General features: G+C 42.6%; 1 protein-coding gene across 2 annotated transcripts in view; it reads left to right on the top strand.

Moving 5' to 3' along the window:
• The window catches only part of cdh19 (cadherin 19, type 2), a 29,510-nt gene extending 8,434 nt beyond the window's left edge, over positions 1–21,076 (top strand). Inside the window, exons 4-13 of one of the 2 annotated variants that reach the window (XM_044039687.1) lie at positions 947–1,066; positions 3,253–3,420; positions 6,580–6,770; positions 8,486–8,739; positions 10,683–10,819; positions 12,141–12,262; positions 12,459–12,576; positions 16,213–16,464; positions 17,669–17,710; positions 18,386–18,413. In XM_044039687.1, the coding sequence (XP_043895622.1) occupies positions 947–1,066; positions 3,253–3,420; positions 6,580–6,770; positions 8,486–8,739; positions 10,683–10,819; positions 12,141–12,262; positions 12,459–12,576; positions 16,213–16,464; positions 17,669–17,685 (1,379 nt within the window). In that variant the 3' untranslated portion in view covers positions 17,686–17,710; positions 18,386–18,413. Of the gene's footprint in view, positions 1–946; positions 1,067–3,252; positions 3,421–6,579; positions 6,771–8,485; positions 8,740–10,682; positions 10,820–12,140; positions 12,263–12,458; positions 12,577–16,212; positions 16,465–17,668; positions 17,711–18,385 lie in introns of both variants that reach the window. The other variant, XM_044039686.1, reaches the window with a different exon arrangement.
• Positions 21,077–23,957: the final 2,881 nt, after the last annotated feature.

Below are 23,957 nucleotides of genomic sequence, written 5' to 3'. Positions count from 1 at the left end.
TTTTTCACTATTGCTGTGACCTCCTGTGAAGTATTTTGAATATTATTCATGGGAATAAGTGAGTGTGTTTTTGTTCATAAATATTTAAACTTTTTTTTCTTTTGGATAGATAAAACCCCTTTTATTTGCTTATTGGATTCATACTTTTTTTTTTTCTTCAAATGTATTATTTCTTAACTTAAATCTCGAGTGAAGACAATAAACAAAAGGTTATGTGAATGTCTGTCATCTGTCGCCATTCAGGAAGTTAAAAGTATTGGATTCTGCTTTGTCGCTTGAATGCCTTTATGGCTAAATTTCTTAAATAACGTCATTATAACCACTGCCCTTTTCATACCACAAACATTACCATTTCAATTTATACGTAATCTGCTTTGGCGGGCATAATATCGCACTCGTAATAAATCATAATGCATTTGACTCAGGCAGCGAGAGTGAGAGGGGAAGGTTGGAGAGCAGGTGAATGAGAATCAGAAAAAAAATACTGCAGTAAATCCACGCGCCTGTGTGAGAGACAGAGCTCCCCGTGGGGACAAAAGAACGAGATAGACAGAGGAAGTGAAGGAGAGGAAGATACTGTACATGGCGAGGCGAGCAGAGGGATGGGGTCAGCGGAGAGAATGGGAGTAAATGAGAAAGATAGAGAAGTAAAAACTGAATCAGAGTGTGAAGGAGACGGGAAACAGGGGGTCAGGTGCACAGTGACAGAGATGTCGCTATAAGGCTGGAGAGGTTGTCACACACACACACACACACCGGCACAGCCAACACTGCTGCTGCAAACCCACCACCGCACCCCACCAACCCTTTTCACAACATCGCCCCTCGATGCCAGACAGACAAACCCTGCAGGAATGTGGCATAATCACTTTATTTCCCTGTGGACTGGAACTGCTGGCTGAGCTAACTCTGCCTGTGTGTGTGTGTCCTTCCCTCCATCCCACAGGGACCACAGTGGCCCAGGTGACAGCCACAGATGCTGATGATCCCATGTTTGGAAACAACGCCAAGCTCTTGTACTCCATCCTGCAGGGGGAGCCCTACTTTTCTGTGGAGCCAAAGACAGGTGAGCTGGAGGCCTCACGTTCAGTTTGTCAAAACACAGGATGAGGTGTTGATATCCTTTTGTGCAATTGTGAAATTTTGGAAGGCATCATCAGTCGTGCTCCTCCAGATCTTAGGGTGTTTCAGCCTTTCACACGATACACCAGAGCCTGCGTCCCTTGGCGTACATCTCATGGGACTATGCAGGACATTTTGGCTCGGGCCCCTTGACTCCCAGGTCCCTCAGCAGTTTGGTGGTAGATGTTGCCATGAACCTTTTGCATCTAACCTCCACTGGGTGGACTTTCATGTTCCAGCCACGATGTTGTGCTTCAGCCACTAACGTATGCCGCATCCACAGAATCCACCCAGGGTACGGTGAGCTCGATACAAAGAAAATGGACAGTCTTCCAGTTTCCTTGGGGAAGTATGATTTAACTGGCTGTTGAAAAAAAAAGGTGCCAATTTGAATGGAATTCTACTTCTCTCTTGATTTATTGTATCTTGAGGAGCTAATGACCTTAATTCCTAGAACATGATGTCAGTTTTGTAAATTATGTTCCCCTTTACAAGAAAAATACTTAGATTATAGATTAATCCGTTTGATTGACAGCTGGTACCATCCAATAGGAGCCCGTTTAGAGGTGAAACTAGATAAAAGTAAAAAAAAAAAAGAAGAAGAAGAATGTGCAGAAATAATTTAGTTTAAATTATAATAGTTTAAATTTACAGACTCACAACTTTATTGGTTCCGTCACAAGAGGCTTTAACAAATCATACTCCAGCACTGAAAACACCCGTCTGTGCTGCAAAGAAACCTAAAATAAAGAAAAGATTAAGCAGTTCAACAAATTTCACTTTCTCAAAAACGGAATGAATTTTTTTGTGACTGAAGTCAGCGACGGTATCCTTTCTCCCTCGCTTTTCTCTCTGTAAAAGAGACGGAGAAGACCGGTTATGGAAGTCTACGGCGACAAAACAAAATGTCAGTAAAACCATTTAATATTGTACATTAATTAAAGTAAAATATGGCTCCTTCAAATGCAGTAAAACAGCTGTAAATGTCAGTGAGACGAGCACGTGATCCCGGAGTGTTAACCACCTCCCGATGACGAGTGCTCCTGCCTGATGCAGCTTTGAATATGAAATAAGTGCAGAAAGATTCCCAGGCTTTGTCTCACTGGTCACTTTAGGCACATCCCACAAATGCCCCTGGCAACTTGACCTGTTTAAGTGAATTATGTTCTTGTGTAATGTGGGAGACCTGTGTTGATACTAAATTGTGAAACATTTGAAGACTCACATTTAATGTGTTTGGGAGCCATTAGTTGAAGAGTACAAGTTGCAGTTTTTCCCACTATTTTTAGGTTATCGTCTATTTTCTATAAATTGATGGTTTTGATCTGTTTTGTCCAACCAAAATATACATATGTACCAAATGTAAAATTAAAATAAATATCAAAAGGAAAGATTCAGATTATAGAGTCTGAGGACATGAGCATGCACACCCATCATTTTGCATAAATAAAATAAAGAAATAATATTCAGCTCCTCAATCTAAGAGTAGTATTTTGGTAAAGAATAAGATTTGGGAGACCATTAAAAGTCACATCAATTACGCTGCAGAGATTTTGTATTAGTGTACTAACCCATAGCTGAAAATAGTCTCCAATGTCCTGTTTACTGCCTTTTAAAAAGAGAGAGGTTTGGACTGACCAATACTGAGAATAAGACCTTTTTATGCTTTGATAATTTACTTGTAAAAATGAAAGAAGATTCTAGAGGATACTGGATGTTCTGTTGTCGGCACCAAAAAAAAAAGAAGCAGATGAATAGATGAAACAGTGATTACAGTGTGCCTTCCAACGCAGACACAGCATACATTTGCCAGGTCGATCTAATTCTCTTGATTCAAATGGCTCATCTGTTGTTTGCAGCCCACATCCCCTCCACTTTGGCCAAACAGAGGAAGCAATAATTCATCAGAAATCCCTCTTGAGATTTCCTATACTGAATAAATTCACAGAGTTGAAGTTTATTGTGGTGCAATTTCGTACCTCACACTGCACCGCGCTCTCAAAGACGACTTGAGGCAAACGGTTGTTTACTTGGTTTGAGAAAACAAACACAGAAATCCAGCCACAGCTTAATGATGCTGATTCTCCTCCTGCCTCTCTCCTGTCTCCACCTCCACTTCCACACCTGCAGGTATCATCGTAACGTCTTGGTCAGACATGGACCGTGAGGCCAGGGAGCAGTACCTGGTGGTGGTGCAGGTGAAGGACATGCTGGGCCTCAGTGGCGGTTACTCCGCCTCCACCACAGTGACCGTTAGCCTGACCGACGTCAACGACAACGGACCCATGTTTCAGCACCGTGAGTCCTCCTCTGACCAGTGTTGGACAACTTTGTTTTAATTTACATACAGAAACAGTTCTATCCTCAAGACCTCCTTCAAAGGTCAACATTACATCACAGGGTACACGGTCCACGATACCAATAATATCACGATACAACGATTCTGTGACAATCAAAAAGTGCAGGCTTTCTCTATTTATATCCAAGTGCATAAAGTCGACGTATTGAACGTGGACGGAGCATGTCTTAACGTAGCTTTCTCCGCCATTATCCCGCTCCTATCCCGGCCAGGTCATTTCTGCCCAAGTTTCCCTCATTCATTTGAGCAGCGCCGTCAAGTACTGACGCCCGGGGAGTGAAACAGGGACTGTCTACTTTAGAGGAGGGACTTGTGTCCGGTACTAGTCCGATACTGTAATTTTAGACCATTTATGAATCTGTTAACAACACATTTGTGCCGAGTCATTTCAAAGACATAATTCTCCATTTGTGTCACAAATATTGTTGTTAGCCAAAATGCTTTTGCAATCTGTGCATATATGAATGCGACATATAGGATTTTCTGGATCTTATTTTATATCTTTATCCGTCTGATCCAATCCTGATTCCCATCCCTGCTTCAGAGGGATATTAAAATATCGATATTTACCCTGGCGTATCAATTACATCTATTATCGTATTACACGAGGAATAAGTCGATATTTTGACCCACCCCTAAACCCTACATCACCTTAAAATGAAAAGTATTTTCTTTACGGAGGTGACCACCTCGCTCTGCTGTGTTCCTAGAGCTGCCTGAATGGACACACATCATCCAGTCATTCTGGGATGCAAAGGATAGTGTCCTGATGCACTTGGGTGGACGAGTGTTTAATTATAATAACTTTAACATTATTTGAATTACCCCCTGGGGACACATTCTGGCCCATTATGCCTGTGGCTTCATCCTCATTATCCTCCTCCTCAGACCATGGTGAAAAAAAATCACTTAAAGGAAAAAACAACAACTGCAGAACTAACGTGATAGGTTAGCGATTATATCCAAAAAGAAAGTACTGCTTTACTAACTTTAATGCAAACCCCAGACCCCACACACAGATACACACACGCATACACACCTACTCACACTCAGAAAATCAATGATAGGCTACAAAGCATTGCAGACTGTGAGGACATGTTTAATATTACAACTAGAAGGGTATTTATTCGATCCCCCTTCTCCTGTTTGGGGCGAGTGGTTTGTGCTGGCAGCGCTACGTTCGACCGTACACATCTCGTTATTAAGCCGGTGGTCAAAATTAAAAGAGGGCAGTCGAAGACTGAAACACAGAGAGAGAGAGAGAGAGAGAGAGAAACAGATGGAGACGGAGGAAGGAGATGCTGATGCTCCGTGCACCTGCACATGCATGAATTTAATCATTTACACCTGAAAGGACATTTGTCATGACCTTTGGAAACAAACCAAGCCCCCCACAGCGATAAACCTCACTAAATGAAAGCCCTGGAAAGAAATCAATTCTGCAGGAATGAGAGGGAGGATGATACCTTTAACTATTAATGTCACATTCACATTTATTGCAGGTGTCGTGTGGATTCTGTGTTCAGTCAAAAAAGAAAAAAGACTTATTAAAGTTGTATGGCGTGAACTCTGCCCTCTGTTTTGTCACATAATTACAAATTATTATCAGCAGGGATTTTCTTTTTTTTTTCTCCTGGAGCAGCTGGTTGCCTGTTGAGTTCCTCCCAGTTGTGGCAGTCATCCAAATGGAGTCGCTCAAAGACACAATCACATTTTCTCATCTTCTTATTAGAGTTAGGCCAGGATTATGTGGACTTGCCACAACTTATCTTTGACTAGCACATATTGACCCTTCGCCACAATGTTCTCCATTCTTATCGCCTCACACAACTCTCTCGACTAACTATGAACAACTTATTGTCAAGCTCTGCGGGCAACGTTTGAATGATCAAACTTCTCTTATCTGTTGTTTTTCTCCCAATCTGGGCTATCATTATGCACCACCTATTCACTACCACCCATAATTAGTATTCCTTTTGATATCCTTTTCTGAGCTACAGCTTCTCAGGCGCCTGGTTTTAATATTTTTTTTTTTTATGTATTAGTAAGAGGAACAGTGCACGGCTTCAGCATTAGTTAATGTAAGCTCTTCTACTCTGAGCCCCTTCAGGATGTCCAAGCTCCTTCAAGGTCAGGCCCATAGGGGGAGGTTGGCACGTAGATTGAACAGAAAACTGAGACCTTTGCCTTTCGGCTTATCTCCCTTTTCACCACAAAAGACCGGTTGAGCGTCCACATCACTGCAGACTCCCGCTCCATCCTTCCTTCCCTCACTCATGAAGACCCAAGATACTTAAACTCCTCCACCCTTTTCCGGCTGAGGACCATGAGACAAACAACCATTTACTGCAATTTGCCTAATCCCCAAATCTGCATGTTATTGGACTGTGGGAGGAAAACCGGAGAAAACCCATGCACGGTGCCCTTGTTCCGACCAGGTCAGGAACCCGGGTTTTCTTGCTGCAAACAGTGTTAAGAAAATGAACAGTAAGAAATAAAGTTACAAAAACAAGAACTAACACTGGAAGTGACTCATCTCGGCAGCTTCATGACTCAATTCCGATTTTCGGCACATTAGCGTCAGGTATAGTCACCATATAGGAAGTGCAGGCTGGTTGCAAATACAAGGCGATAATTACACTACAGTCATGAAACTGTAACACAATCAAGTTATTAAAAAAAAATAATAATAATTAGCTCACCTTCAAGCCACTGGCCTCGTCTTTTACAGGTTTCAAGGCCCATAATAGTACATTTTGACAAGGCAGCATGCCTTTGCCTTGTTCGCGTTGCTGCTTGTTGTCTGGGAGCTTTCAAACAAGTCATTATTTGAAGGCCTGAATGGACGCATGGGCAGATTTTTACACATAGTTTCAGCACTCAAAAAACATGTTAGAATCTGATCTTGACATTTTGTTGTGCTATACCGGTTGTGTAATGACCATAAAGATGCTTTCCTTCCTTTTGCTCCGTCCCTCTCAGGTCTTGGCTTGACAGTGAGCACGTAAATCACATGCTTGGGCTTTACATTGCCCAGGTTTTTGTACAGTCTGGATGTATTTGTCATTTTTTTTTAATTGTCCACCTCACTTCCACAGACCTGTACACCTTCAGCGTCCCAGAAAACGCAGCCGTGGGCACCACCGTGGGCCGGATCATGGCAGAAGACGGAGATATTGGCATCAACGCCAGAATGACCTACACTCTGAATGATGATCTGGAGGGAACCTCCACTTTCATCATTACAACAGACCCAGTGACGCAGGAGGGGGTGGTTCTGCTAGCCCAGGTGAATACAGATTATAACCCCCTCGGTGACGGCTGTATTTTCTGTAATTCTTTTTTATTTTATTTCAGTTCACTCTATATCCATTTTTATTCTGATGCCTCAGGCAGTGCTGGTAGAAATCACAGTGTGGGCGGGCACACATGCAGCATGACTGGTGTTAAAGATTTAATTGTCACAGATGTCAGCGCATACAAAATTTTGAAAAATCATTTCACCTGACATACACACACACACACACACACCTGGCAGAAACTAGTGTCTCCCTTCCAGCTCTCACTCATGGAGGAGCTTAATCCTGGCCCATATCCACAGTGAACTAAGCATAATACTGCCACAGGAATCAACACAAGAATAGTGTAAAGTCCCATTTATACTCATTTTTTGTCCGTCCTTTCATTGTCTCCCTGTCCCTGCCCCACATCCACATCGTTGGTATTTACGCAATACCTCCTCTAGAGGGCAGTGCCGAGTTGCAGGCATCAACACACATGAGGTTATTTTTTTTGGCGGATTCTGTAGCAGTGGAATCTTAAGATCACTGAACCTTGTAAGTCTTTGAAACCGGACACCTGCGAGACGTTAATCGATCTCACGTCTTTGTGAAGTGAAGCGCACCAGTCTGTCCGTCCACAGCATTCTGACGGACAGCTGTAAACCCCGCGATGCGGAGAGAGACAAAAAAAATACGTAATTCTTGCCTGCTCGGAACTTAAAAAGTGTTGATCTCCGTGGGTGCGATTGTTGTGATTCAAAACTTTATTGTTCTGCGAGGGTCATACACCAAAGCATTTTGGTTTTACACACGGAAAGAGGCAAAACAAAGTACAGCATGCGATTATTATTGTTTCTTTTAATATTCTAATTACATTTGACTCCCGAAATCAGTTCCAAAAGCACTATTTTGAATGATACTGCTCCCCAACCACCCCCATTTTCACGAGCCACCGTCCACCAAAACATTTGCTTTAATAATCTACTGAACCTCAACAAAACTGTCACAACTCAGGACTCCTGTCAGGAACTTTTGATGTGCAAATGTAATGATGATAAAGAAAGCCTTCATCCCTCAGACATGGTAAACAGGAGGCAGCTAGCTACGGCCTCTAATTCCTCATTCCACTGTGACACACTCAAACTTGTTTTTGCCATTTTTGTCTGACAGCGTTATTCAGTGACTGGCACTCATTCATATAAAATATGCACACTCAACACTGAGATTAGAAAAAAAAAACCCGAGCGCCAAGTGGCCGAACCCGAGCCGTGCACAAACATTTATTCAACGATTTCATCTTAAATAACTGCCTTTTCAGATGAGGAGACTCGCGTAGCTCAGTGTTATTTCTCCACTCGTGCTTTCCCAATTACATTATGCTTCTCACGGGAGATTTCAATTTACTGTAGATGCGGTGATAATGAAATAATAAAGAAGAAACATCACAGACGCTCTCCGACTCAATTTTGGGAAGGATGTAATGGTTGTGCGTGCTGTTTGGTGATCACCGGCGTCATAATGTTTAAATGAAAACACAACATTACTTAAGTGCACCCTCGCAGCTTGTAGCTTATTGGAGACGACGGAACTGTGTTGACATCCAGTCGGAGCTGTGCCCAGATCTCATTGAAATAATCATTTGTCTTAAGCACAAGTTGGCAAAAAAAAGAAAAGAAATGTTATTCTAGTTTCTCCTTTTTTCCCCCCCCTCCCCCTCTCATAGCCGTTGGATTACGAAGCAAAGAGGCGGTTCGTCATGGCGGCGGAGGCCGCTAACGATCACGTGGACACGCGCTTCCTGACGCTGGACGACTTCACGGACAAGACGACGCTCAAGATCATTGTGGACGACGTGGACGAGCCGCCCGCCTTCCTCTCGGCGGTCTATGAGTGGAAAGTTCCCGAGAATGCAGCGGTGGGAACTGTGCTCGGCAGCGTCAGCGCCAGAGACACCGATGCAGTCAGCAACCCCATCAGGTAATGTGGAAGCTTCCAAAAACCGGGAAGAATGGCACCTGCCACCCGACTGCCAGCGCGATAATGACGAGGTAGATAACCAGGCTGGTGGGGGGTGCGGAGGGTGCGGGGGGTGCGGGGGTGGGGGACATCCCTAGACAGCTTGTCCTCAGACAGCTTCCTCCACAAGGTGAAAAATCATTCCCTTTCAAATGGTGTCACTGGCTCGGTGCATCCATTTTTACCCTTGATCTCTGGATACCGTGAACACGGTCATATTTATCTCATATTACTGTAGTAGGAAATGAACCCTGCTGAATAAATCATGACATTTTTTTTTTTTTTTATACCTCACAGACTTTTTCCGATCTTTTTCTTCCCACGGTATTATCACAAAGCGACATGGCTAAGACGTGGCAATGTAATAAAACCCCCGTACAAGGTGGCATATGGAATTGAGATTTGTAGTCATTTGCAAGTGGGGCACGTTGCAGAGGCGACAGCAGTCCTACTGGTGCTTGTAGTCACATCTCGGCAGAGCTTAGGAGTATCCTGCCTGGTCTGGCGTTTATTATTACTGTGTCTTTGGTGAGAGAGTCTCATTGATTAAGAAATTCAGGCTGACATTTTTGGGGTTTTCCCACAGTTCTAGTAAATCGTTATCAACAAAGTGGCTCGTAGAAGTGACTCACTGTTCAGAGTGGTTTTTATTTCTTTTATTTCTTCTTATAATCGCACATCAACAAGCATTAAATGTATGTAGGTGGTGTGAAAGCGTATAAGAAGAGGAGAATCTAGACTGTTGATGATATATTAGAGCTGCAGGCTGTGAGATTTAGACTAACCTGATCAGGAAACAAACACTATAACTATGTGAGTGACTCATGACTCGAGCACATTCTGCCTGTTACAACACAACCAGCAAATACTCCTCTCGAGTTCAAACATCGACTGACATCACTCTCCTGACTTTGTGGGAGTGGCAATGCGAGGCACGACTGATGCAAAGCTTCGTGATCACTAAGCTCTGTGATCAGGATGTTCCATATACGCCAGTGTTTCTCAACCCCCGGTCCTCGGGACCCGCTGCCCCGCACTCTCTGGGTTTTTACAGAAAACACTTCGACTCTATCACTGGGATTGTTCTGCTTTGACGTGTCATTCAGTTTTCTACCGCTTTATCCCCCACATGAGGGTGACGGAGCTGGAGCCAATCGCAGCTGACATAGGGCGAAAGGTTGGGACAGGTCGTCAGTCCATCACAGGGCCGACATAGAGAATTACTCACACTCACACTCTGTGGTCAATTTAGTGTCCAATTAACCTCTGCAATATTTTTGGACTCCGGTAGGCAAGTGTCAGATTGGGTCGCCAACTGTAAGATGACAGCGCTGGCCACTATTCCACCATATGGCCTATTTTTTTTTTTTTTTAAAGTTGATTTATAACATAGAAAGAGTACAGACCCTCACTTGTCTCCCTCTGCCACAGAAGCAGACATAAAAACGTGTTTGTATTTGCTCGCAACAGCTGCACCACCGGTGCCATTGTGTTGGAAGACTATTATTCAGTTTCAAAGACATTTATTTTGTTTCTCCTGGCAACGTTTTCACTGTCTCACTGTTTGTAAATTGCGTTTCTTCACTTATGGCAAATAGAAAAAAAGTCTGCGGCCAGATTAAAATAATATTCAATTAAGCACATATTTAAAAAAAACAACACACAAACTGTGTGTCTTTGCCATCTGTGTGAGGCTCATCTGTTTTGACAGCGTTGTTGCTGTCACACCACGTTCGCCCGTGTGTCTCCGTGTGTGTGTGTTTATTCTCTTTGTTGGATATCTGTCAACAAATTAAAAAATTGAGCAGTTTGCCTAATTATTCTCCCTGTGGCATTGCAGTGTTTTGTTTGCCCAGAAAACAACCTTGCCTGCTAAATGTGTGATTTTTTTATTTTTTTTTCAGATATTCACTTGACAAAAGGAGTGATTCCACAAAAGCTTTCAAAATGGACCCAAACAATGGAACGATCACGGTTGTTAGAGCTCTGGACCGAGAGACCGCAAACTGGCATAATGTGACTGTTGAAGCTAAGGAGACAAGTAAGAGGAACATTGTGCTGTACGTTTATATTTAACCTTAACCTGAGGGTCACCAGGGTGACTGTATTTTTTAAAGTGGGCACACACGCTCAGCTGAAGGACAATGTGTCCTGCAGTGTATATTATGTAAAACAACCATCTCTTTAATGCATGAAAAACGGTTAGTAGGTGTGAATAGGTAGCCGAAAATGTATTTAATCCTCTTGGGATATCGTTTTCGAAAACAAATTCATGAAGCAACATAAAGAAAAGTTCCTGTCATGACATAAAAGTGTTCAAAAACACTCAAAACCTTTTTGTCAAACTCATCTACTGCACCTCACTTGCCCTCTGCAACACGTGTCCACCGTACAAACTTTTAATATACATGGTATTTATCGACCTACCGCCATAGTTATATTAATATCTATTCTAACAACAATTACCCATCAACTAAAAGTAACAGACGGTTAAATTGGCTAACTAAAAATAGTTTTATTGCATGAAAAGAAGTACTAAAATGATTCAGGAATGGTTAGAGTAGCTAAAAGTAGTGAAGAGAAATAAGCTATGATGTGTCAATCTTCTTGCTGTGAGACAATGGTGCCAGGCATGTGTGCCAAAAATAAAGCAAGATGAAATGGATTAATGATTCCTAATTCGAAGGGGGTATCGTTTATTAATAGAAATATTTTTTTTACAGAGTGTTGTCCACAAGGATCTACCCATTTACCACAGAATGAATAGTATTTACATTGCGTAAGTAAAGATTTTAATTGTGAATAAGTAAGACTAGTGAAGCATTATTCCAGTTTAAAGTGTTTCCTTAATCTCTGATGCCACATCCTGTTCCTATAATGACTTGATAAAGTGTAATTCTTACATGACATTACAGTTCCTTTGAAGGAATTATCTAAAAGCTTTTCATAAATGGTGGAAAAAAATACAATAAATGAACAAATAATGGGTTGAACTGATGAAAATGAATGAATGAATTAAAAAGTAGTTACCTACTGAATAATAAAGTAAGGATTGAAAAAGATTACGGTAGAAAATGAGCACATTTACTAAAAAAACAGAAGGTGTTGATCATGTTTGTCATGGAAAACCTTTTATTTCTCTCCAAGAACTTAATGTTTTATATATATATGTTTTCAACGTCTTGTTTTTCACTAAGCGCTGAAATATCCTCGTCCTTTTTGTTTTTGAAGAGTCGTGTTTCAAGATAAAAACACTTCCTCCCAGTCTTAAGTCTTATTTTGACAAATATTTCACAAAGCAGTTAAGACAAAGTACATGCACCCAGTGGAGTCCGGTAAATGTCTGTCTTCACCTCCCGCAGCTCAGAACCATTTATCCTCCTCCGTGGTGGTGTTCATCAAAGTGCTGGACATAAACGACAACGTGCCAAGGCTTGCGAGAGATTACCAGCCGTATATCTGCGAGGGGACACAGGCAGGAGAGGTATGTATATTACCACGCACTGATGTTTAAGATTTGCCTCGTAGCAGCGACGCAAAGTGAACAGTGGTTCTCTGAGTGTGTGCTGAAACATCCAGTCATTTCTGGGTTTCTGTTCTTCCCCTTTTTGACAGTTGCACAAATTCATTTGCAGCCTTTTTGGACTCATTGTTGCACCTATCTCTCTTTTGGCTCGCAGTTCATTCAGCTGCTCAGCGCCGTCGATGCAGATGAACCCGTGGAAGGACACCACTTTTACTTCTCCATGGTCCCGGACAAGCACATCAATCCCAACTTCACCATCAGAGATAATCAAGGTGGGAGACGGGGCGAGACACGGTCCACGATACCAGTAGCATCACGAGACGACAATTCTGTGATAATCAATGCGCTGAAAGACAATCGCATTGCAATACATCGCGGTATCTGTCCACGTGAAAAGTTACAGGTGCAGCATTTCTCTGTTTATTCACAACACAGAGATGTGTTGGACGTAGATCTCTTAACGTCGCTTTCTCCACCATTATCCCGCTGTAAACTCCTTCTTCTTCAGCCCAAGTTTCCCTCAAATAGTGGTTGTTTATTTCATTTGTTAATTAAAATATCGATATTTGACCCGGGGTGTATCGATATAGCATCATTTTGACCCAGCCCTAATAGATACTGAATCACACATAATATAAATCTATAGATATGCTTACATGCACTGTATGATTTTGCAACTCGTTTCTACACTGTTCATGCACAAGAAGCATACTTTACAGTGCAAAAAGCCTAGAAATAAGCCAAATATTCTTGAATAAATTGATTTGAATGTTGTTTTAAGAAGACAGGACAAAAAAAACAACAATTCCGTCATGTAAGAAATGGTTGCTTATAATAATTAAGCTGCCTTTAAGAACACAAACCAGCAGGAGCAGTTGGGATTTCATGCGAACCGTTTTAGCTTGTTACTGGTGACTAACGCTTAAAGTAAACTGTAACAGCTTATGACGATGAAGAGAGATGGGTTTTTTTCATGAGATTATTTCTATACTGTAAAACTTGCTTGCCAAGATTTCTTAGGCAAAAAACAAACAAACAATTGATCCATTTTTGCCGCGTGCGTACGTCCCGCATACTCAGCTGGATTGTGGTCTGAAACTTGACCAGCGATTTTCAGAGTGTGAGTCTGGCACTACCGACAGACTCTCAAACAGTTTTAATTTCCATTTTCCATTTTCCAAAAAAGATTCCATTGGTTCTTACTGATCAAAAGAAAGATCACATGGAATAATGTGCAGTTTGGTTAAAGAGATTGTTGAAGAGATTCAGCACTTTTCACTGTTTTTCTTCCACTTATTAGTCAGAAATGGAAAAATGCCTGAGGAAGGATCTCTTTTTTTTTCTTCTTGTATTTGGTGCAGTTTAAAACCACGTCAAAAAACAGTGTTCAGCGTATTCCGACTGGACTGGTGCGCATCCGTCCACAAGTTTAAATAATAATAGAATGAGTGATCATGTTTTCTGTGTAGTCATCCATAAATGGACCCAAAAAGTTTGCCAGTAAACTACGGTGGATTGATCCGGTGCCTTTTTCCAAGCTTTGTCTGAAAGGGAGACCCAGACTCTCAGACTGTGAAAATCCCTGATCGAGACCAAAATACAATGTAATCCTGCATTCTTACCTTGGCTGCTTGTGAAGGACACGTTGCAATCTCGTCATCCTCCGGATGCTGGTGGCGGCGTTTAGCCAGTTTTATTGTCAGAAAGTAAGAGTTCAAAACAAAAAGAAAAGATAATTGAAATTTGAAAAGAAAAGAAAGAAAGGTCAGCGGTGAAGACGTGCTCCTACAAATGCTTGTCACAAAGAAGCACAAGGACAGCATGTGTGTAGTTTTCAGCAAAATAGCGTTTTAAAGCAAACTGTCCAGGGAAAATAGAGTTAATCTGTAATCATCAGCATCAAACGGCCACCAGAGGAAATGCATTGGATCAGCATTTTTAACCATTTCTACTGCATTTGCATTTACACTTACATCAGCATCTCCAAACTGGTCCCTGCATCTTTAAATATGTGTTGGAAGTTTTCATTGAGGCGTGAACATAAATTACAACTCCCATCTTTAATATACTTTCAGCCTTGTTGCTGTGTTGAAAGGAGGAGTTTAGTTCCTATATATCTTCTTATTGCTATCATTGAGAACAAGAATGCCACTCCCACAGTTGATTCACTGATGCGAGTACGTTTGACGCTCAGTCGAACAAAATTATGTCAGTCGGCAGATTATGTCACCTTTGGAGTTGAGATTATAGAATTGGCCGGACGTGTGGATGTGAATTCAGGAGCTCCTGATTTGCATTTCTGATTCGACCAATCGGAGTAACAAGTGCCCTAATGCACGGCCTGTATGAAGAGAAAAGGCAAATAAAGTGGATCTCCTGCAAAGGCACTTCTTTTGATTTGACATGATCAGCTCAGTCTAAAAGTCAAGTCATTCATTTGATTCCTAGTTAAAAAAAAAAACCTGGTGAACATCCAGGAATGTTCTGAGAACGTTTCCTTTTAGTTGCGGGAACGTTCCCTGAAACATTCCCTGAACGTCAACCATATAATATAATAGATATGTATATATAACAAATACGTATCATTTGACAGCAAACAGTACATGGTGAACAGAAAACTAAATCTGAGCCAAGATCTACACAGGAAACCCCCAAAAAAGTGTCCCTTTGCCCCAGAGGCTTATTTGTTATTTGTTGGCAGACAAAATGTTTGATGGGTTCCAAGATTATCTCTGGACAAACTGCTCTCGCCCCCCTTTGTTTCCAGTGGAAAGTGCGTCAATCTCGTCTAACTTTGGGTCCGATTTCCTGAAATAGTCGAAGCGTCCCTTGAAACAAACCACATGGAAGTGACACATTTTATTTCCGTCGAGCTGCGACTGATCTCTCCGACGATGGCGGCAACAAAGGCCGGAGCTGCTTCATGCAGATCAAGTGATAACACAAGTGCAGATAAAACGGCAATCCGATTTAACCACAGCCAGTGGTTAAAAATCTGCCTAAAAATGCACTGAATTTGTGATATTATACGTCCTGTGCGAAAACAGATTTCGAAATAAGTGACATTTTCATTTAAGGGCTTTAAGATGTAAGAGGAAGATGAATACTTCCTCGGGCTGGCTGCAGCGAGCTGTGCTATGACTGTGTGCGAAAAGGCAGAATGAAGGGATATTTTATGAATTTGAATAAATACTGCTGCCCATAAGTGTTTGGGAGCGTTCCGGGATGAAGTCCCTCAGTGGGTTCTGGTTTTCTGTGTGTGACAGCCTCTCAGGTGAGTAAAGTGAAAGAGTGTTCGCCTTGAAGTCGACTGGCTGCCGACCCTTTTTTCATGGTATAAGGAGAATGGGCAGGAGAAATTGGAGAAAACTGTGTTGTTAAAGTGTGCAGCAGATGGATGTTTGAATGTATTGAATGAGTTGAGTGAAATGTATGCAGGTGCTGCAGCGTATATGGGGGCGGTGGTTAGCCAGGCGAGCACAACAGTCCAGTCAGCAACTAGGAAATGAATAATGAATCAAGAAGTAGCACTTTTAATAAAACACATTTCCATATGCCACTGGACTTATTGGATTCCCAAAAAGTTTTTGTTCGCAGCCTTAATAAAGCCTCTCAGGTGGCCCCAACCAGATTTTCCAGATTTACTTTTTGCACACACTGAAAATCACATTTGACAAGGTGTGCAGGGCGTCCAGGGAGCTTGGGTTTGTGTTTTAAAATCCCATTACGTGTGTCACTCCACTTGTTGTACTTTTTTTTTTTCTCTCTCTCTCTCTCTCTCTTTTGAATTCCTCCACCAACGTCAGCACTCAAACTGCAAGCAGCACTTGTGTCCCCTTTATTTTTTTATTTCGTGCCTTGAAGAGAGCCTTGAAAAGTGCACCTCTCCCTCTTGACATCGCTTTCAGACAATACGGCTGGCATCTTGGCACGCAGAAGTACTTTCACCCGCAAGGATAGAACCCAGTATTTCCTGCCCGTGGTGGTGACAGACAGCGGCTCCCCGGCTCTCTCCAGCACCAGCACTTTGACCATCAGCGTGTGCAGCTGCCAGCCTGCCGGCCATTGTCCCACAGGGGGGGTGGAGGCCCTCGCTCTGTCCATGGGGGTCAGCCTGCAAACGTTGTTAGGGATGTTTGTTTGCCTGGTCACACTCACAGGTAAGCAAACACTGCAGACTTTGTATTTAAATCCTTCTCATTGTGGAATTTAACCCTTTAAAAGAGAGCGTATCGCGGACGACGCTTTGCATTATCGTAATTACGCGACGGTTTGTGCTGTCGGAAAACTGTTTCTGTTTCTGATTTTTCGCTCACGCTGTTGCAGGAAGCCAGCAAATCAGCATCGTGGAGAGTTGGAAAAACGCCTGTGCTTAGTTTCTGTTAATTATTTTGGCCTGTTTTTGCACATTGAGACAAAAACTCAAACAAATGTTTTATACTGTTCAAATTTAACACACACAACCTGGTCATTTATATCTACAGTCTTTTTTTTAAAATAAATCTTTGTGTTTTCTTTATTTTAACATGCAGTAAATTGTAAATAACTTTTGAAAAAAAATTGAACCTTATTCTGAAAAAATGGGCAAAAGCAATTGATCACAGGCAAAAAAGTCCAGATGGACATTTTGAGGCTTAGGTGTTAAAGGGTTAAGATAATATGCCATCAGTTATGTGAGTGTGGTCCCTTGAACGTTTACCCCTTTATCCTCCACATGAGGGTTGTGGGGCCACTGGAGCCAATCCCAGCTGACACGGGGGAAAAGCGGGTCACACTCCGGACAAATCACAACCGCTCACTCTCACATTCACACCTAGAGTAACGGTTCATTTAGAGTTTCCCCTGCATGTTTTTTTTGGACCGTAAGAGGAAACCGCAGAACCCGGAGAAAACATTCATTAAATCAATACTTTAATTTATCATATTTTTTTTAGATTTATTTATTTATTTTCGAGTTCATCTTGGCTTGAATGCTTTAGCTACAGATCCGTGTTACTTATTCATTCATTTTAGTGCACTTTGGACTTATCAGACTACTTTACTACATTCCCCTTTCACCTTTGCTGCGCCGTACACAGCACATACGACGTACTATAAATGTTGACTTTAAATATTCATCAATATTTAGCTGTCAGTAGCCAAAAAGTTTTTTTCAGATTTGGTTCAGCCGCGCAGACCTCCAACCTCTTAAGACCACTGAGGCTGGGAGCAATTGAAGTGTTAAAGGGCCGTGTTATTGTGGGCTGTAGATGTGAAACCGATGATAATATACCAAGTGTTCGCAGAAAATCATCCAGTTTTTTTGTTCCTGTTTATATTGTATTTCATATCAACTCTCACTGTAAAATGTTGCTGCTTTTCCAGCTCATCTGTTGAGCTAGAGCAGTCCCAGCTCACCTCATCCTGGCAAGTATATATATATATATATATACATTAAAAAAAAATGTGTTAAACAGCAGGATTTGCCATTAACAAATCTACAGTTTGATGTGAATCTCCCACCCCCGCCTTTAAAACCAAAAACTCACCAGTGTGCCTTTAACCTATGATTTTAAAATGCTGGAAGCCTCCGGAACAATGATGTCAGGTAATGAGCATATTGGTTACGGTACATCAGTAACAATGCCATCCGGGGACACTGATGGGTTTGCATAGTGAAAAGCTTTATTATGACCTCGGCTGCTTTGTGTCCTCCCTCTGCCCATCACATGAAAGATTAATGACGATGCCTGCTATGCTAACATTGTGTCAGATGAGAACAATACCCGGTGAAAACACTGCCAAATAATAAACATCCCCTTCGCCTTTCTTGTGCTACATGGAAAAAATTAACTAGTGCTGCGAGTCCCGGGATTACAGAATGATAACTCATAGTCTAATTTGACCTTCATTTTTATTTCTGCTTTCACACACACACACACACACACATGCTTTAAAAAAAAAGCTATTATTTTCATTGTGCTCTCACTTTCTATCACTTTCGACGCGCATGCTCCATCAGGCACCCCGGATGCTCTTCTCTCGCCATGCTCACGCCCTGGTGTTTAACCATAATGATCTCCAACTGTGTTGTGTCTACAGTTCTGTCAGTTCTCATGCTGGTGGTGAGGAGACACAGGCGGAAACAGCAGGGGGGGCAGAGCGTGGAGGTGAAGGAGCAGGAGCTGGAGCTGCCCGAAACGGTGTCTCAGAAGGTGCTGTATTACGGAGGTGGAGGAGCGGAGTTGGACTTCTGCCAGCCCGTTGTTCCTCTGCGTCATCACCCCAGGAGGAGGGAGCGGCGGCTGCGGAGGGAGGACGTCAGGGCCAGTATACGCATGTCCCTCCGAGAGTCGCACCTCATCGGGCCCGAGGACGACGTCTTCAAGCAGTTTATTCTGGACCGGCTGGCAGACGCTGATCAGGACCCGTACGTTCCCCCGTTTGACTGCCTCAGGATCTACGCGTACGAGGGATCTGGGTCGCCCGCAGGTTCCCTGAGTTCTTTGGATTCATCCGTGGTTGAGTTTGTACCTGAGCAGCCTGTTTGTAATCCCCGACCCCCCTTAGTGAGACTCACCCCTTGGTACGGAGAGGAGGACACGACCTTCTGAGAGGCATGTGATTGGCTTTAGTTTTGACATTTTAGTTTATATAGATTTGCTGTGTTTTTTGGGCGCGCTGGTAGGCCAAGATAGCTGGCTCGCTGTTCTTAGCCAAGTAACCATAAAGCCCCATTTCCACCAAGTTAAACAGTTTGGTTCAGCTCTGTACGTCACCACAATAACAGAGCCGCACCAAAATCATCAATTAACGTGTTTATCGGCAGCCTTCTCTCAAACAAAGCTCGTCTTCTTATTGAGATAAACATCCACATGCCTAGAAGTATGAATGAGTGCCGAGTGTCCTTCGCTGTCGCTCTTTGTTTGCTGCGTAATGTTCTTCTTCTTCGTCTTTGTGGAATTGATCACCACGCCACACTGTGCCACCGGTGTGACATTGTGTTATTTATTCAGCGGATGCACATTCTGTAAATGGCTCCATCAGCGACGTCCCACACAACCCCACGGTGATCGTTGTTGACTGCGCCCGCGGCGAGCTGACCCGCACTGCACCGGCTCGGTGGAAAACGAGGCACAAACGCGTCCCCGCGCCGCAAGACGTGCTGTTTTTTACTGTCTTCGTAATTGCTGTGAGTTCACACTGCACGAGTGAGCGACAGCGGGGGGACAGCGGGAGAAGGCGCGACGAGCATGAAAACACACGTGGTCACAAAAACACACTAACAAGGAGAATGATGCGTGAAGCCCGGGCTGCGTTTGGCTCCGTTTCATGTATCCAGATCCACGACTGAACATTAAGTGAAGCAGTGCTGTCTCCCCACTGTCACTTTTGTGTTTGGCTTTTTCTGTCTTTTTCTCTCGTCTCCCACGAGCCACTGTCCTGTGTCCCCGGCTGTCGGAGTCATTTCGGATTTGAATCAAATTTACACCATGCTGGAAACGAGGTTGGGGTCTGCGATGCGTTGGCCGTGTCTTTGAATATTTTCCATTTTTGCAACTTCTGATCACTTTCAAAAACTCGCAAAAAAAGAATCACGTCGCGTGGACTTGGCTTTCAACTGACTGCTAATTGTGCCCACGTCAGGGACAGAAAGTGAGTGTCTTTCACCAAATGTCACGATTCATTTCGAGACCTAAAAACAACACTTGATGTCTTGTTGTTTTTTCTCTCTGCGCCTATTTTTGTGTCTGTTGTACCTGTTTAAACGTAGATAACACGACTCACAGGGACAGAGTTGAGGCGTATCAAACTAATTCGTACTCAACTCCTGCAACAAGCGCTGCCATTCATTGTAAAATGAATGTAAAAAAAAAAAAAGAAGGTCACATTTAAAACAAAGGACAGGCAGATACTGAACTACACATGTTACATGCATACAGGTGTCCTCCTCACCTACTGGTGATTTTTCTACAGATGCTAAAAATGAAAAATAGAAATGTAACCTTTTTGTGTCTTTGCCCTATATTGGTGTGTTAATGTGGTGACTCTACAAGAACTCCAGTACTGGTTTATGTTGGTTCAAATGCTTTAGCGACTGTGTTACTGAGGCAGTACACGGCTGTATGACCCTAAACTGTGGACACTGGGGGGGACATGTTTTCTGCAGAGGGAAAGACTGTTTTTCTGCCACCTGAGCTACAGAGGTATAATATTTGACTATGCTTGTAGTGGCTTTAACTGACCAGCGGCTTCATAGTTTCCAGTTTATTTGACAGCTACTTGCTGCTCAGAAAGAAAGAAAGAAAGAAAGAACCATTAGGTGCTTATTAAGCTGAGAGGAAATGGAAAGCTAGGAACAATATCACTGATGCATGCAGCTTTAAACTGGTCATTTCAGCTGCCTTAACCAGGCTTTATGCGAGATAAAAAAAAATGGTGGCGGATCATTCATTTTGTAGGAATCAACTATCATGTTAATTCCTTGTTTTCTTGTATTTACAATGAGATAATGTTTTGTTTTTTTCACTCGATTCACCCACAAAGACAATTACTGAGCGTTAAAGAGTGCAGTTATTATCGCGTAACAACCTTTTTTTCACCGCATGCCTTCTGATTTTTTTGTCGTGGTCTGACGCTGTCTGGTAAGATTATCAAGTGAATCTCATGTTTTATAACAGTTTGTACTTTTTTTCGAGTTGTATAAATGAATGGAACTCTCCGTGGTAAGTCTTCTTCCGACAGAAGTTCACGAAGGAAGGCGTCCAATAAATACCAAGTGTTTAACATGTATTATGCTGTATGATGTGATCCTCTGCTTTCTGTCGACTCACCAGAGAGCCCGTCACACTTCCTGTGTCAGCCAGTCAGCACCACAGAGAGCGAGAGAGAGAGAGAGAGAGAGCCCAGAGTGACGAGCAGCAAAAACTCCAGCAAAGGAAGGTTGTGGGAGGAGAAGAAAGTTAGCAGAGGACTGATTTGAAATGTACAGAGAAAGTGAAACTCTCGAGGAAGCTCATAATGCGCCGCACAGCATCACACTCTCCTCTTCCCTCGCAGTCGCGGATGTATACGGCGTCATCAGCGAACGCTGCGTCCTCATAGTTGGGCTGTGTGGGGGCGTCGGCTCACGGGGGTGACTTGAGGTAATTGCATGGTGATCAGGTCCGGCCCTGCTTCACCACCTCAGGCACTAATTGGGCTGTTTGCTGTCTGTGAAGGTCAGTGTTTGGACCAGAGAGAATATAGTTCTCACAGAATAATATACACAAACCTGTCTGGGAAGAAACTGGAGTAACTCAAAGCGAGGCAACCGCCTAATTGCTTGAGTCGTTTCAGCTTTTTCCTTGTCTGCCATGGTGCGTGCACATCTCAGCAGGACAATTTCCAGGCATTCACAACGCAACTCAAATCGCTTCCACTGTTGTAAACACTCTATGCAGCCACTGCCTCTTTTTTTTTTTTTTTAGACTAAAACATTTTCTCACACTCGTTTCAAAAGACACAGGTGTTCACAATATGGCTCCCTTTTTTTAAAAGTCCTTCCAAACCAATCTCCTCACGCCAACACACGGGGCGATTCGATTTGGCAATAAAGCCTCTGTTATAATTCCCCTTTTCAAAAAGGAACCTGAATGTCAGGAGTCATTCAGCTCCCAGTGTCGTTTAACCTTCTGAATTTCTATCATTACCCATGGTGAATATCATGGGTAATTTAACCTAACAGCCCTTTTTCTTTGTGTAATTATACCCATTACAGCAATGTGAAGAATTCCATTCCATCAACTGTCTCTGTTCCGTGATCTCCCGCTCAGGTTATAGATTCAGCTCCTCGTTCGTCAAAACCCGGTGCCAAACTCATCGCAAAGCACCACAATGCTCACTAGAGGCTCTTTGGCAGATAGAGTCTTGAATAGATGCCTGAAAGGATTCTGTGACTCATTTTTAAAAAGAAAAAAAAAGGAATCACAATATATGTATGCCTTAAGGTTCTGGCTGAGGAGAGATGGAATCATTTATGTGCAATTTGGTACTGTAGGCACAATTATATCTGGATCACATGCTGGGCGTTTACAATTGTGTGAGTGTGCAGTACGAGCTGTCATCCAACCAAAGTCGTCGCGTGTGTGTGTGTGTGTGTATGTGTGTGTGGCTGAATGGATGCTGTGCTCACATCTATGGACACAATGCGTGGTATACACATAAGTACACACTGTGATTGCCGGCAGGCTTTTCATATATGTATATATATATATATACAAATGAGTGTGATCACAATGGGGGGGACAAGTGACATGAAATATTCACAAAGCAGACAAGTGAGCATACATTTGGTGCTGATGGCTACTTTTCTCTTGACAGCAGGACCCGCTCACATTAGAGAGTAATTCAAAATTATCCTGGAAAACACATTCAGGTGCAATCAATCATAAGAAGAACCCATTTTGGTTTTAGCAGTAATGCTCCACAAATGGATTACAGACATGGATTGTGTCATTTTCCCCCACGTTTAAATGCCATGTATGTTGATTTATTATTTTATCTGCGTGGTGCGCGAAGATAGCACACTGTAGATTTATCGCTATAGCCTTATAGTGAGAGGATTCCAGATTCAGAATCTGGGAATCACCGTAGCTGTGGTGCGACTACACAACACAATGTACATATGGTTGAAAAGTATTTTTTTAGAGGGACACTTTTGGTCAAAATTGTCCCATGTTTCTCAATCCCGGTCCTCGGAAACCCACTGCCCCCCATCTTTTAGACGTTACCCCTGCTCCAACACACCTGATTCAAACTGTCAGCTCATCAGCAAGCTCTGCAGAAGCCTGATAACGACCCATTACTTGAATCAGGTGTATTGGAGCTGCATGGAAACGTCTTAAACGCGCAGGGCAGTGGGTTTTTCCGAGGCCCGGGATTGAGAAAAACACTGCTGACACGACCGAAACACTCTTCACACACATTCTTCTCCACGTGTCTGAATTGCTTCGAAATTATTTTTTTCTTTTTATAATCCGCCGGTGAAAGACCAGAGAACCTGCACCTACGACGACACATATCTGGAATAGGACGCATTCACGGAGACTCCTGCACACGCATTTAAAACCTTAGATCCATGAAGGGATTACTCATGTTTCATGTGACTGAAACCAGCGTCAGTTGTGACATTGGACGACATTGAAGTGCGTGTGAAATGTGCTATGACGCTGTGGTAAAAAAAAAAAAAAAAAAAGTTGAATTAGAGCGAAAATACCATGACATTTTTGCAATGATTATACAATATTACAATATCGTAAAGGCTAATCCGTGTTTGACCGAGGATAATTTGATACAAGAAGAAGAAGGGAGAGTGTGGACACAGAGAAATAAAAGGTTATTTATGATAACTGAATCGTTTAAATCCTCCCCATGTAGATTTTCCCTCAAAGGAAAAGGAATATTTTAAGGAACACAGGTTTTTTTTCCATCAGACAAACAAAGGAGTAAGCTGGTATCTCTTAAACATAAATAAATAACTAATAATAAAAAATGAATGTGCTACCCAACGCCTACACGTCAGATTCAAATGTAAATATTCTAAATGGCATTTATTTGACACGTTTCATTATAGTTAATTCACAGAATATATTGTCAACGATGGATGTTCACGTAGGAGATGAGGAACTGGATG

The sequence above is a fragment of the Solea senegalensis genome, linkage group LG12 (assembly GCF_019176455.1).
Source record: "Solea senegalensis isolate Sse05_10M linkage group LG12, IFAPA_SoseM_1, whole genome shotgun sequence".
NCBI classification, from domain to species: domain Eukaryota; kingdom Metazoa; phylum Chordata; class Actinopteri; order Pleuronectiformes; family Soleidae; genus Solea; species Solea senegalensis.
The sequence above is the reverse complement of the archived record's forward strand: the minus strand, read 5'-3'. Positions and strand labels throughout refer to the sequence as shown.